This window comes from Hippocampus bargibanti, linkage group LG16, assembly GCF_051943395.1.
Source record: "Hippocampus bargibanti isolate YZ-2025 linkage group LG16, ASM5194339v1, whole genome shotgun sequence".
In the NCBI taxonomy this organism is placed as follows: Eukaryota; Metazoa; Chordata; class Actinopteri; order Syngnathiformes; family Syngnathidae; genus Hippocampus; species Hippocampus bargibanti.
This window is the reverse complement of record NC_142749.1, coordinates 17698417-17713255: the sequence shown is the minus strand read 5'-3', so window position 1 is coordinate 17713255 and position 14839 is coordinate 17698417. Positions and strand designations below refer to the sequence as shown.

General features: G+C 42.3%; 3 protein-coding genes across 4 annotated transcripts; 2 read left to right on the top strand and 1 right to left on the bottom strand.

Annotated features, from left to right (window-relative positions):
* Positions 1-85: 85 nt before the first annotated feature.
* On the bottom strand, positions 86-2247 carry LOC148886829 (glucose-dependent insulinotropic receptor). The gene is made up of 2 exons (XM_089017406.1): positions 1586-2247; positions 86-1139 (listed from the first exon to the last, which is right to left on the bottom strand). The coding sequence occupies exons 1-2, from the start codon at positions 2091-2093 to the stop codon at positions 574-576; spliced, it is 1074 nt and encodes a 357-aa protein (XP_088873532.1). The 5' UTR covers positions 2094-2247; the 3' UTR covers positions 86-573.
* A 995-nt stretch (positions 2248-3242) lies between these two features.
* slc25a14 (solute carrier family 25 member 14) lies at positions 3243-10140 on the top strand. 2 transcript variants are annotated; one of them, XM_089017748.1, is made up of 9 exons: positions 3243-3406; positions 4308-4482; positions 4699-4837; positions 5692-5786; positions 5872-5957; positions 6390-6485; positions 6577-6701; positions 7397-7610; positions 7699-10140. In XM_089017748.1, exons 2-9 carry the CDS (start codon positions 4419-4421, stop codon positions 7738-7740), a joined length of 861 nt encoding a protein of 286 aa, XP_088873874.1. In that variant the 5' UTR covers positions 3243-3406; positions 4308-4418; the 3' UTR covers positions 7741-10140. The 2 variants fall into 2 exon arrangements, with proteins under 2 accessions (XP_088873874.1, XP_088873873.1); XM_089017747.1 differs by lacking the exon at positions 3243-3406 and having other exon boundaries at positions 4257-4482.
* A 131-nt stretch (positions 10141-10271) lies between these two features.
* btg4 (BTG anti-proliferation factor 4) lies at positions 10272-14671 on the top strand. The gene is made up of 4 exons (XM_089017749.1): positions 10272-11447; positions 12200-12337; positions 13174-13438; positions 14444-14671. Exons 1-4 carry the CDS (start codon positions 11275-11277, stop codon positions 14660-14662), a joined length of 795 nt encoding a protein of 264 aa, XP_088873875.1. The 5' UTR covers positions 10272-11274; the 3' UTR covers positions 14663-14671.
* The last annotated feature ends 168 nt before the right edge of the window (positions 14672-14839 follow it).

Sequence of the window (14839 nt, the reverse complement as noted above, 5' to 3'; positions counted from 1 at the left end):
TATCTCAACATCCTAGATGAGCTCATCCCCCACACACAAACCCCCGTACTTACATGACCTCTCTGAAATGGCGAGTAACACAGAATTAGGTCTTATTACCTGCCTTGCCTGATTAGGTTACATGGACACTGCAGCCTGCAGTCACACTTTAAGTCAATATGGATCCAAGCTGAGCCCCATCCGCCAGGCCTGGTGGCAGATTTATTGGAGAGTGGAGCAAACCAGGACGTTTCCATGACTAAATAATCAAGTAGGCAGGAGAAAAACCTTGAGATAAACCATCGGACGCTCGCTTGGGTTTATTATCTGCAGCCACGACGCTCTTACAGTAGGTCAGGTAGAAACAGAGCACGGAATGTACCACTAGGATGTACTTTGAAACGCACAGGCAATCGTTGGTAGTGAACCAATGAGATAAGAGGTGAGTAAATCGGACTCGGAGTAAAAGGGTTCTGGGTTTGAAGAGTTTTCAAAGCCTTGAAGGGTCTTCAGAGTCTTACTCCTTCATTCCGCTTTGGTCTTATAACACAGGAAGTTTCAGTTTAGCCAGAATTGGACAGTTCACCCACCAGTTCAGGTCTGCGCTTGCGACTGAAGTTCTCCAACCCCTAAGACCGGTCCAGAAACCGACCCCCTTCCAGCCAGGCAGCCAAACATATCAGCGATCTGCGTCCTCACCTCCCTCTGCCAACAGGCGTAGACCAGTGGATTGATCAGCGAGTTGGACATGCCCAACAGCCACAGATGGTTTTCCAACACCGTGATGAGCCGGCAGCTTCTACACAGAAGCTGCACGATGCTCACCACAAAGAATGGGCACCACAGAGTCAGGAAGCAGCCCACCAGTAAAGCCACAGTCCTCAGGGCCTTGACGTGGCTCCAGTACCGATTCCTCGCTTGGGGCCACTGGGAAGAGTCTCGGTGGCGGGCGGTGGTCCGGGAGCCCGCCTGGCTGATCTGGAAGATTTGTCGCTGGTGGCCGCAGGCGATCTTTAGGATGTCCATGTAGATGTAGACAAAGACCGAGAGCACGGGGAAGAAGCAGACGCTGAACAGGACGATGATCCCCGTCGGGTAAATGACGGAGAAGAAGGCGCATAGGCCAGCGTAGCCGTCTGTCTGCAGCTGGCGGACCATTACTGTGGACGAGACGGAAGTAGTCAGATTGGTCTGATTGGATTCAGAAATAAATCAATACAAATGCTGCTAAACATCCATTTGTCACCACAACTGCCCCTCACACTATCCAACTGCCCTCTGTCAACCGTCGAGACCTTCAAGATCCTGGGAATCACAGTCTCCCAGGACCAAAGAATAGTCTAAGTCAGTGGTTCTTAACTTGGGTTCGATCGAACCCTAGGGGTTCGGCGAGTCGGTCTCAGGGGTTTGGTGGATCATCCACCACAGAAGAAGGGTTCGGTGAATGAGCATATGAAACTGGTGGAGTTCGGTGCCTCCAACAAGATTAAGAACCACTGGTCTAAGGCAATCCACATGCAGACCAAAAAGGGGTTTTAGATCTTCCTTCTTACTGCTAATAAAAACCTCTTTGAAAAAGTCTGCAGATCTGACAGAGTGACTTTACCTGGTAAGAATCCCACAATAGCCGAACAAGCCCAAAGAGCCACCAAGGAACCAGCCGCCGTCCCCTTTCCGGAAAACCTGGTGTACCTCAGAGGCACCTTGATGGCGGCGTAGCGATCCAGCGAGATCAGAAACATGGACAAAATGGACGCCGTGCAGGGTGACATCACGAAGGCCATCCGCATCAAACAGCGACTTTTTCCCGGAGCCGGATTGGTCAAATTCCCGCCGCCTTGACGGTAAAAGTGTTGGTGGTGATGGTGGTAGTCCGTGGAGGTGACGTTGGTACCAAAGTCCTCCGTGGCCAGACCGGTGATGGCCAAGCCCACCAGGATGTCAGCTAGGGCGAGGTTGAGGACGAAGCACCAGCTCTGACTGCATTTTTTAGTCAGGAGGCGCAGGAGGGCCGCGGCCACCAGAAGATTGGTCCCCACGATGAGGCAGGAGGCCACGCTCAGGATGAAACCCGTCACCCGTGGCCTCAATCCGTCACCCGTCGCCGCAGTCATGCTCGTTGTAGTCCTCTCGCAATCTGGACACAGGCTGCGTGAGCGACTACCGCCATCGAGCAGCCGGCGACTTGATTAAATGAAGCTTTTTCAGACATCCCCGCAACAGCAGCTCGAGTTAACGTACAACCTGGCGGACCCACTTTACTCCCACCCGCCCTCCGGAGAGACATTTGCCATTACCGGACATTTTCCACTCAGCTTCACACACAAACAGATATGGCTAATGATGTTTTTTCACAACCGCGCATGAAAGGGCCGAATGTTAAAGGATTTCCATGATAGGGTTGTGATCCCGCCTCCAAAATGGTGGAAATAAAATCAGGATTCAAAATGTTTCTGGTATATAATAATACATTTCATTTATAAGCGCCTTTCAAAACTCTCAATGTCACTTTACAGTCACAGGATAGGTTTTCTGTGCGTGAGCAGCGGCAGCCACACGCGCCAGTGTTCACTCAACCCGGAAGTAAATAGATAGAAAGCTAGCTAGCCAACTACTAGATAGCTAATAGATAGCCAACAGATAGATAGATATATAGCCACCTAGTAGATAGCTAGCCACCCAGATAGCTATATAACTAAAAGATAGCTAGCTAGATAGCGTATGTATACACTAATTAGAACAAGGCTGTATTTTTGGATTAACGCTAAATTTTTTATCACGTTATAAGTATAAGGTGAAACCAATTACATTAAAAAGTGAAGTTCATCACGTGTGAGTTTTATTTACAATATTTATCTATCTATTTCTGTTACTTCCGGGTTGGCGCGTGTGGCTGCTGCTGCTCACCTACGGAAAAACTTATCCTGCGACTGAAAGTGACCATGAGAGTTTTAAAAGGCGCTAATAAATGAAACGTATTATTATTATTATTTATTGTTTGGTTGCAGCCCCTGTTCGCCAAACCTTTATTTTGAAACCACCATTGTATTTCACCCCACACGTCGCTCGCGTTAAACTAATCTCGTAAAATCAGCCAATTGTTGTGAGTCTTCGAATGACAACTAACTAGGCGCTTGTAAATGTTAATTAAATTTATTATTATTACTATTTACATAAATTCACTTCGATACTCTCATGACCTTGCTTCGGACGAGTGAGGCGTCTTACTTTGAAAGTTTACCCCGGAAATCCGGGTTCTGTCGCTTTTCTGTTTCATTGACATTAGCCGAGTACAAGACGAGCGGAGCGAGACGGCTAACAAGTTTTTTCTTCTCCCTCACCACTATCAGAGTAAACCATGCGCGAGGCCTGACAATTGGAAAAGCTGTCTTTGTAGTAGTTTGTGGATTTTATCGACTCCGGTCAGGTATGTAAATATATTTTATTTGGAAGTGATCTAACAAGCTAGTAATCCCCAGAAAGTGCTAGCCGACAAGAGCTAACTCAGTACGACGGAGTTAAAAACTACTCCTCAAATATTGCAGTAAAATTCCAGCGACCTGAAAGAAATGTTAAAAGTTAAAATTTAATATTCATTCGGTGGGTTTGTTTTTCGGATAACGTGACTTCATAAAGAACTTCAATTCGTGTTCCAGTCGACGAATCGTTCAGGACGTTTCGTCCTCTACCAATGGAATCTCGGAGCGTTTGACTGACAGCGGATTTCGACCAATTACAACGCAATAGCCAGCATGACGACGTGTCTTTCTGGTCGTAGTATTTGTATTGTATCGGAATATATTTCAATATTATATGTGCACAGTCGCATGAATATTTCCAGGCGTTGTCAATTCAACGACTTGACAAAGGTATTCTAAGTGAGTGTGACATCTTAGCGCCGTTTGTCCAATCGAATCGCGTAAATATTTGATTGACATGGCTGACAGCCCATAGCAGTTACCCAGCCGGTTTGGGTGACGTCTCGTTTCTTTTTTTTTTTTTTTTTACAGGGAGTACTGTACTTGATATATGTATACATTTATAGCGATGTGTCTTAATTTAAACTGTTTTTGCCTTCGTTGGGCCTTTTTAAATATATATATATATATCAAGTGACTGCTTGTTATTTTTACCGTCGTTGGAATAGAATCGGTTACGCGATTGATTGACGTGGCTCGCAGCAAATAGCCGTGACGTGTATGACGTGACGTCACCTCGCCCCCGTTTCCGGCCGCAATGTGCTTTCTGGTGCTGATGCTGACGAGGCAGCCCCCGCTGTTCTCGCTAGCATCATGTTTTCCCCCGCTCTTGTTCGCCTGCTGTCACAGCGCTGTTGCGTGGACTTGTGCCTGGGCGGCTTGCTTTTGTTCCTGGCCGGGCTGCAGCAGGCGGAGGCTGCCGCAGCTATCGCCGCGGCCGCTGGAGCTCCCACGGCGGAGATGGCCAACCTGAACTGGAAACCGTTCATCTACGGCGGGATGGCCTCGATTGTCGCAGAATTCGGTAGGTGATGCGCTAACGGTTGTGAAGATAAAGTGGCTCAGAAAGCGGATGAATGGATGACTTAGGCAAAACTTACTGTATTTTTTTTCAAGATTTTATTTTGAAAAATTCTCTGTATTTATTTTGTATATCAAACATACATTTTTTTGGTATGCCGTCACGTAACTACTTCATTCTCACCTCATTCCAATTATTTATGATAACATTTTTTTTTAGGCACGTTCCCCATCGATTTGACAAAAACGCGGCTCCAGGTGCAAGGTCAGTCCCAGTACACGGAGGTGCGCTACAAAGGCATGTTCCACGCCTTGTTCAGGATCGGCAAAGAAGAGGGCATCCGAGCGCTCTACTCAGGGTAATAAACAATAGATATGTTTGATATACAGCGATACCTCAGCTTACGAACTTAATTGGTTCCCAGAAAGTGTGTGTGAGGTGAAAAGTTTGTCTGCCAAACATTTATTTCCCATATGAAACCATTAAAAATGAGAATAATCCGTTCCCATAAAACATACTTTTCAACTAAATAAGCATTAAAACTACACAAAATATACCTTATTTTACGTATCATAAATGTGCTGTTGTATTGTAATTAAAGAAATAAACTGTACTGTATAATCAAGTTGTTTTATTTACCTTTGTGATGGTCATTGATGGCTTGATGGAATGGAGTGAGAGGAGGAGGTAGGGAAGGAGGGAGTTACTGTTTGGAAGGAGAGTCACGTACCATTAGGACTGTCCCCTGCTAGCTGATTTTCGTTAATCAAAATCAACAGAAGTTTTTCAACCTCTTGTATTGCTTGAGACCGTTGCTTAGACAACACAGAAACACCCTTTACCACACGTAGCAATGGTTGACTTAGCATACTTGTGCTGGGACGCTAAATCACACAAACGCACACCTCGTTGGTGTTTTTCAATGATCATCTTCTGCTCAACCGTAATTTAACATGAGCCTGTAGTGGGGTCTTTTCCGGTCCCAAAAGAACAAAAGTATCTACTCGATAACAAACCACGTCTGCACTGACTGCACTGAAAGAAAGTGGGTGTGTAAAACGAGTCCGCCAGGTATTGTGACGCTTCATGTATTACCCGAAAACTAGTTCCTATGCCAAGATTATATTCTCCGAATTGAATGTTCGTCAAGCAAAAAGTTTGTAAACGAAAGCGTTCGTAAACTGTATTAAAAAAAATGTCTCCTCCTTGTAGGATCTCACCTGCGCTCTTGAGACAAGCGTCATACGGGACCATCAAGATTGGAACCTACAACTCCCTCAAGAGGCTTTTTGTCAGTCGCCCAGAAGGTCCGCATCACCATACTTGTTTGATTTATTTTTTGATTTCTATTTATTTCCAATCATGTTTTTTTTTTTTTTTTTTCAATGTCAGATGAAACCATGGTTATCAACGTCTTCTGTGGAGTGGTCGCCGGCGTCCTGTCGTCCTCTCTGGCCAATCCTACGGATGTCCTCAAGGTGACAAGTTTTGGACTTTATGTTATATTTTCAATTCCCGAATAAATTCGTGAATGAGTTAGCTATTAGCTGTCTAGCTTCCTGCAAGCTGGCTAGCTGTTGGCTATCCCTTATTTATTTGCTATCCATTAGCTAGCTAGCTCGCTAGCTATTAGCTGTCTAGCTTACTGGCTGTAAACTGTCGAGCTGGCTAGCTGTTGACTATCTGGCTATCTATTAACTATTTGCTATCCATTAGCTAGTTAGCTAGCTTTCTATCTATTTGAGTTACTTCGGGGTTGAGTGAACGCTGGCGCGTGTGGCCGCCGCTGCTCACCCACAGAAAAACTGATCCTGTGACTGGAAAGTGACCTTGAGAGCGCTTAGAAATGAAATGTATTATGATTATGATTATTATGAAATGTATTGAGATGGAGACTTGTTTGCTTGCAGATCCGAATGCAGGCGCAGGGCAGCCTGCTACAAGGTAGCATGATGTCCAATTTCATCAACATCTACCAAACGGAGGGCACCAAAGGCCTGTGGCGAGTGAGTGAGCGAGCGAATCCGACACTTCGCCATCGCCGCCGTTTTCTTCCCCCCCCCCCGTTCACGTTTATCGATTTATTGTCCCCCTAAGGGCGTCATTCCCACCGCGCAGCGGGCCGCCATCGTCGTCGGCGTGGAGCTTCCCGTTTACGACATCACAAAGAAACACCTCCTGCGATCGGGCGCCATGGGCGACACCATTTTGACGCACTTCATGTGAGATTGTTTGATTGGCACAATTCGGGGGTGGCAAGTTGAAGATTGATTTTTTTTCTTTTAACGTTTCTGCAAATTGATTTTGAAATTTGAAAATTGATTTTTTTTTATCCTCTGGCGGATTTATCTATCGATGTCAATCCATCTAGCGAGATCGATAGACAGATATCCAGCTAGCTATCCAGTTAGCTATCTAGCTAACCAGCTAGCTATTCCGGTGGATATCTAGCTATCCAGCTAGCCCTACAGCTAGCTATGCAGCTAGCTATCTACATATCCAGCTAGCTATCTAGCTAGCTATATAGCTATCCAGCTTGCGATCTAGCTATCCAGCTAGCTGTCTTGCTATCAGCTAGACATCTAGCTATCCAGCTTGCTATCCAGTTAGTTATCCAGCTAGCTATGCATATAGCTATACAGCTAGCTATACAGCTAGATATTTAGCTATCTAGCTTGCTAGCTGAGAGTTTTGAAAGGTGCTTAGAAAGTAAATGTATTATTATTATTATTATCCAGCTAGCTATCCAGCTATCCATCTAGCTATCTAGCTAGCTTGCTAGCTAGCTATCTACTTTAAAGTCAACCAAAGTCTTTGTTTTTATACAAGCGTTTCTACTTTTGCCACTTAATCTTCCAATTAATTTCACGCGACAGGTTTTTTTTTTTTCTTCCCGCTCTCTCATTGGTCGACGCAGTTCAAGTTTCGCGTGCGGCCTGGCGGGGGCGCTGGCCTCCAACCCGGTGGACGTGGTGCGCACGCGCATGATGAACCAGCGGGTGCTGTCGGGGGCGCCCATGTACAAAGGCACCCTGGACGGCGTGATGCAGACGTGGAGGAACGAGGGCTTCTTTGCGCTCTACAAAGGATTTTGGCCCAACTGGCTGCGACTCGGACCTTGGAATATTATCGTATCCTTTGCGTTGCCACGGCAACTCATTCATTTTTTTTTTAAACAAAATGTGTTTATTTGATTGTTTTCCTTTACCCGCAGCTCAGTTCTTCATCACCTTCGAGCAGTTGAAGAAGCTTCCGTTGTAAGGTTGGAGCAGGGGTCTCCTTTACCAGCAACTCATCAGCTAGCCTCGCCACACACTCAGACAACACCTCGCCTGTATTTTTATTTAGATTTTTGGGTGCTGGGGAGAGGGTTACGGAAGAGCATTAGGGCCAGGTTGTAATATCTATTTTTTTAGAGATGGGGTCTTATTCTGAGAAAAAAAAGCAGTTTCAAACTCGCAAATTTGCTAGATTTAAAGTCACAAATTTGCTAAATTTAAAGTCACAAATATGCTAGATTTAAAGTCTCAATTTTTTTTGATTCAAACTCGCAAATTTGCTAGATTTAAAATCACAAATTTGCTAGTTTCGGACTCGCAAATTTGCTAGATTCAAACTCGCAAATTTGTTAGATTTAAAGTCACAAATTTGCTACATTCAAACTCGCAAATTTGCTAGATTCAAACTCGCAAATTTGCTACATTTAAAATCACAAATTTGCTAAATTTAAAGTCACAAATTTGCTAAATTTAAAGTCACAAATTTGCTAGATTTAAAGTCTCAATTTTGTTTGATTCAAACTCGCAAATTTGTTAGATTTAAAGTCACAAATTTGCTACATTCAAACTCGCAAATTTGCTAGATTCAAACTCGCAAATTTGCTACATTTAAAATCACAAATTTGCTAAATCTAAAGTCACAAATTTGCTACATTTAAAGTCACAAATTTGCTAGATTTAAAGTCTCAATTTTGTTTGATTCAAACTCGCAAATTTGTTAGATTTAAAGTCACAAATTTGCTACATTCAAACTCGCAAATTTGCTAGATTCAAACTCGCAAATTTGCTACATTTAAAATCACAAATTTGCTAAATTTAAGGTCACAAATTTGTGAGATTTAAAGTCACAAATTTGTGAGATTTAAAGTCACAAATTTGCTTGATTCAATCTCGCAACTTTGCTAGATTCAAACTCGCAAATTTGTTAGATTTAAACTCTGAAATTTGCTCGATTTAAAGTCACAAATTTGCGAGCAAATTTGTGACTTTAAATCTCGCAAATTTGTGACTTTCAAACTTGCAAATTTGCAAGTTTGATTCTTGTCAATTTGTGACTTTAAATCTAGCAAATTTGCAAGTTTGAATATAGCAAATTTGTGACTTTGAATCGAGCAAATTTGCGACTTTAAATTTAGCAAATTTGCGACTTTAAATCTAGCAAATTTGTGACTTTGAATTGAGCAAATTTGTGACTTTAAATGTAGCAAATTTGTGACTTTTTTTTTTCCTCATAATAATACCCCATCTCCCAAAAAAAAATTATCCACCTGGTCCTAATGCTCTTCCGTCGGTTTTTACACTTTATTGATGGGTAACGGATTCTGTTTTCACCACAGTCGCGAGCACAGACACCAGGCAGCTACTTTTATCAAGTCTTTAGCGGGAAACAAAACGGACAGAACGGAGAGAATGCGCCAGAGGGAATTCTAGAACCCGCTTTCCTCCGTCCGACACGCCAGGTGAGTTTGAACCTCAAAAAAACGTTCATTAGTTTCATTGCAAGCACTGGATAGGAAGGTGCCATCTTGGTTCATGATGTTTCATTGATTCTAAAGACTGAAAAAAAATAAGAATAATTCACCGACGTAAGCGTCAATCTCAACCAGTGATCATGACAAAAAGAATCACGCTTTTATTTTGATAGAGGATATTTGTTGGCTTTGTCGTACTTTTTATTGGCAGCAGTCGGGTGGTTGCGAGTCCGAATCCCCGGTTCCAAAACATTGCAAATTGATCACTTTTTAAATGAATCCTTGCAGTTTTTTGTTTTTTTTTTTTGTTGTTGGGTGCCTAGCTGAGCTTCGCATAGCTTGTTTGCCACAAAGTGTGACTTCTTATTTAATGTTTATTATTTGCTGCTTATTTATTTCCACGAGTGGGTCCACTTTGCTGTTTTTTTTAATTATATTTATTTATTATTTTTTTGCCGTGGAACATTTCGACAACATTTCTGTCCGCTGAATGTTGACGCGTCTTATTTTGAAATCACTTCACCGCCGCTCGTTCATTCCTTCAATGTTACAAAAAAAAGTGGCAAAAATATGTTTTTTTGGGGGAAGTGTGTTCTAAAATATTTGATTGTATCGACATTAAGCACCTTTTTTGCCTTTTTGTTGTATTGAATCGAAGAACCGAACTATTCGGTAGGTCATACAAATGTTTTTTTGTTGTTGTTTTTTTTTACATTTTTGGAAAACAATGCAACAAATTGCACTTTGGCCTTGGTTGTTTATTTATTTTTTTCTTGGTGGTGGAAGTGGTTGAAATGTGGTGATATTTTATGCTGGTGGTTTTTGGATGTTTATTTTCATTTGTTGTTTGTGTCCAAAAAAAAATGGCTTCAGTCCATGTACACTCCAAATAATAAAAAAAAAACATTGCATCCATTGAGTTTCTTTTTTTTTTCAAGAATCATAAAAGTATGATTCTTTAGAAGTTAATTTGAATTATTATTTATGTATTGAACTCATTCACTACCCGACAATGAGCAAAAATGTGTCCACTCCAGTGCCAGGGTTTTTGTCATTGTCACTCAAATTGTAGAATACACAGAATATTGCGTTTTAGGATGACATAAACATTCAATACAGCGTTAGAAACCTTAGACTGTCTTCTTTCATCAGAAAAAAAAGTGTTAATTCCTAAATGATATGGGTGTGGAGTTATCTGAGCTTGAAATGGGGGCAGATGTACAAAATACAGTACCTATTGATTTATAGAGCGCTTTAACAACAGACTCACTTAAAAAAAAGAGTTAATTCCTTAGTGAGACTCATTTTCTGTTAGCTAGCTAGCTTTCTATCTATTTGAGTTACTTCCGGGCGCGTGTGGTTGCCGCTTCTCCCCCGCCGAAAAAAAATATCCTGTGACTGTAAAGTGATCTTGAGAGTTTTGAAAGGCGCTTAGTATTATACATACCAAATACATTTCTGAATGATTTAATTATTTGGTATTGCATAAATGTTCATATTATTTGTGTATTGATTATATTCATTTGGTATGATGACTGCAGGTCCTCCCCAAGTCTGTGTGGGTTTTCTCCGGGTACTCCAGTTTCCTACCTGAGGTTGTAGCACCCCCCCCCAAGACTCTTGAGGATAAAACATATTAAAAAATGGACTGGTGGATGTTTTATTTATGTATTTATTTGTAAAGAAATTGATCAGCGTTTTTCAAAATGGACGAATTGCAAATCAAAACGGCGGTCGCAGCTTTCCTCCGATTAGACCAATCATACGCTTTGCTCCGCCCACATGCCAATTAATTCCAAGTGTCGACAGGTGTCGGTCGACGCCCGTCTAGTTAAGAATTTAGATAGCGAAAGCTGACTTCTCTGTTTACTCCCAACAGCAAATATGTTTGCTAGCTAGCTGTGCTACTTGTGTTTAATCATCTTTTCTTTTTCTTTTCCCCTTGTAGGCTCACCCTACGTATTTTTTTGTTCTTTTAAATAACCACCTCCATGTTGTAGCAGAGAAACAGTTTTAGGTGCTAAAAGATTTGAAACGAGGAGGCCATGAAGGAAGAAATTGCCGCCGCCGTCTTTTTCGTGGGCCGCGTGGTCAAACGCTACGGGCGTCTGGACAACGACGAACGGGAACGCTTCGCCGCCGCGCTCACCTCCGCTTTGTTTGAGAGCTACAAGAATCATTGGCACCCCGACGTGCCCACCAAGGGGCAAGCTTACAGGTAGAAGCTTCCGTGACGCCATTTTGGGCGAATATTGGTTCATTATGTTAGCTTAAAATAAATGAAAGTCTTTGATTTTGAGCAAAGGAGAAATCGAGTGTCGGATTCAGGTGTTAGCTAGCCGGCTAATGCTAAAATAACAATTGCTTAAAGGTTCGTTTATGATGGTGTAATCATTAGACCATCATAAATGAATCTTTTTGAATTGTCGGCCATTTTGTAAAAGTTCCATTTGACTCTAATGGGACTTTTACAAAATGGCCGACAAGTCAAAATTGTTTTTATAATAATACATTTGATTTCTAAGCGCCTTTCAAAACGCTCAAGGTCACTTTACAGTCACAGGATATGTTTTGCTGTGGGTGAGCAGTGGCAGCCACACGCGCCAGCCTGGAAGTAACTCAAAAAGATAGAACGCTAGCTAGCTAATAGAATGCTAGATAACTAATAGATAGATAGCTAACTAGATCGCTAATGTTTCCTGACTCAAATAGCTAGCTGGCTATATTGCTCATAGCTTGCTAGATAGCTTATATGTTTCGGTGTATGTAAAGGTCACTTTACAGTCACCGTTCTTTTTTCTGTGGGTGAGCAGCGGCAGCCACATGTGCCAACATTCACTCAACCCAGACTAACTCAAATAGATAGAAAGCTGCTAGATAGCTAATAGATAGTTAGCGAGATATTTAATAGATAGCTAGATAGCTAATAGCCAGATAGCTAGCTAATAGACAGTTTCCCCCCCATTTTAGGTGTCTGCGAATGAACCGGGTCCAGCAACAGGATCCGGTGCTTCAGAAGGCGTGCGATCAAAGCGCCGTGCGCTATGAGGACTTGGGCCTACCTCAAGAGGTCACCGTGTGGGTCGACCCCGGCGAAGTATCGTGCAGGTGGGCGGACATTTTGTTTTCCAACAAGTTGCTTCACCGCCATTCATGAATTTATTCGGGAATTGAAAATATGACGTAAAGCGCCATTCCTGAATTTGTTCGGGTGTTGTTTTTTTTTTTTCTTGTTTGGGTGCTGATAAAGCGCTGGCCATGGCCTCTGGCAATATTTGTTTGCCTTTTTTCCATGTTAGCGCCTTGTTACAGCTTCAGCTGTTAAAGCGCTATATTAATCAATATGTATGTGCCCCCATTTCAAGCTCCTATAACTCCAGCCCCATATAATTTATGAATTAACTTTTTTTTCTGATGAAAGAAAAGCATCTAAGGTTTTTTTATGATGCATTGAATGTTTGTCACCCCAAAACTCACTATTCTGTAGGTTCTGCAATTTGAGTGACAATGACAAAAACCCTGGCACTGTGAATGAGTTAAAAATTATTTGCTATCTATTAGCTATCTAGCTGGCTATCTATTAATATTAATATATTTCATATTATCTATATATCTATATAGCTGCTAGATAGATAGCAAGATAGCTATATAGCTATTAGCTAGATCGGCAGCTAGATAGCTAGGTAGCAAATAGATAGAAATCTATTAGCTATCTAGCTAGCTATCTATTGGTGATCTATTAGCTAGCTAGCTCGCTTTCTATCTATTTGAGTTACTTCCGGGTTGAGGGAACGCTGGCGCTTTTGGCTGCCGCTGCTCACCCGCAGAAAAACTTACCCTGTGACTCTAAAGTGACATTGAGCGTTTTGAAATGCGCTTCCAAATGAAATGTATTATTATTATTATTGCGTATTAAAAATTGAACCTAGAGATATATGCGGCAGGTACGGCGAACACGGCACCCCCTTCTCCATTTCAAAGATGGACGACAGCCGGCGCCCCGACGCTCAATTCTCCCGGCGAGTCCACGACGCCGTGGAGCGCGCCAGCCGGGACGTCCCCTTGAAGAGTTGTTCGGATGAGGATGATGACGAGGAGGAAGAGGCTTGCGCTAGCAGTAGTAGCAGCAGCAGTAGTGCATCATCAGCTGCGCTCTGCGCCGAACCCAAAAGCATCCCGACGGTTAGCAATCCCAAAAGCGTCTACCGGGTAAGTCGATGTATAAATAATATATATAGCCAGCTAGACAGCTAATAGCTAGCTAGCTAATGGATAGCAAATAAATGGCAAATATAGACAGCCAACCGCTAGCCAGCCAGACCGCTTACAGACAGCTAATAGCTAGCTAGCTAATGCATAGAAAATAAATAGCGAATATATATATAGCCAAATAGCCAACAGCTAGACAGCTTACAGTCAGCTAGACAGCTAATAGCTATCGAATGGATAGCAAATAAATAGCGAAGATAGCCAGACAGCTTACAGTCAGCTAGACGGCTAAGAGCTAGCTAGCTAAGGCATAGAAAATAAATAGCCAATATAGATTGGCAACAGCTAGACAGCTTAGTCAGCTAGACAGCTAATAGCTAGCTAGCTAATGGATAGCAAAGATAGACAGCTAATAGCTAGCTAGCTAATGCATAGCAAATAAATAGTGAATATAGATAGCCAAATAGCCAACAGCTAGACATCTTACAGTCATCATTATTATTATTAGTAGTAGTAGTAGTAGTAGTAGTATTATTATTATTATTATTATTATTATTATTAATTGAGCAGATGGCGGCAATCCAGCTATGCGTCTTCAGTTGACCTCATTCAGGATGTCTTGAAAATCGATTAGCTGGCTATCTTATTATCTAGCTGGCTATTTAGCTAGATACTGTTTATATTATCTATATAGCTAGCTGGCTATTAGCTCTCTATTCGCAAGGTATTAGTCATCTATTCGCTAGGTGTTAACTATCTATTCGCTAGCTCTATTTGCGAGCTCGGTAGCTTGCTATCTATTTGAGTTACTTCCGGGTTGAATGAACGCTGGCGCGTGTGCCTGCCGCTGCTCACCCACAGGAAAAAAAACTTATCCTATGACTAAAGTGACCTTGAGAGTTTTGAAAGGTGCTTGGAAATGAAATTTATTATTTTTTTTATTATTGGAAAGGATTCCTGGAATATGAATTGTCCACATGTATTTTTTTTTTTGTTTGTTTTTAGTTCAGCGAATTTGCTGTGGGCGCCCCCCAGACGTGGCTCACCCAGCCCAAAAGGAAGCCGTTTAGCGGGGACGCCTTCTTACCTCTCGTCCCTCTTCCTCTTTTCTCACCACAGCAAGTGGCAGCGGGACCCAAAGGTTTTCATTCCTACCGGGCCATGTTTACCTTCACCGGGCCTCGTGTGGATAAGTACCACTGGGTCAGCAAGTCTCGCTCTTAGCACTTTATGGATCATCATTGGATGGGGGTGGGGGGGGGGGGGGGTTAAAAAAAAACCAAGTCTCGCGCCTGTTTGTCTTTATGGGAAATGTTTTTGAATATTTGTGCATGATTTAACATTTTTTTTAAACGTCTTGACACACTCAAGTGCTTTTAAATAATTCTAACTGTAAATGTG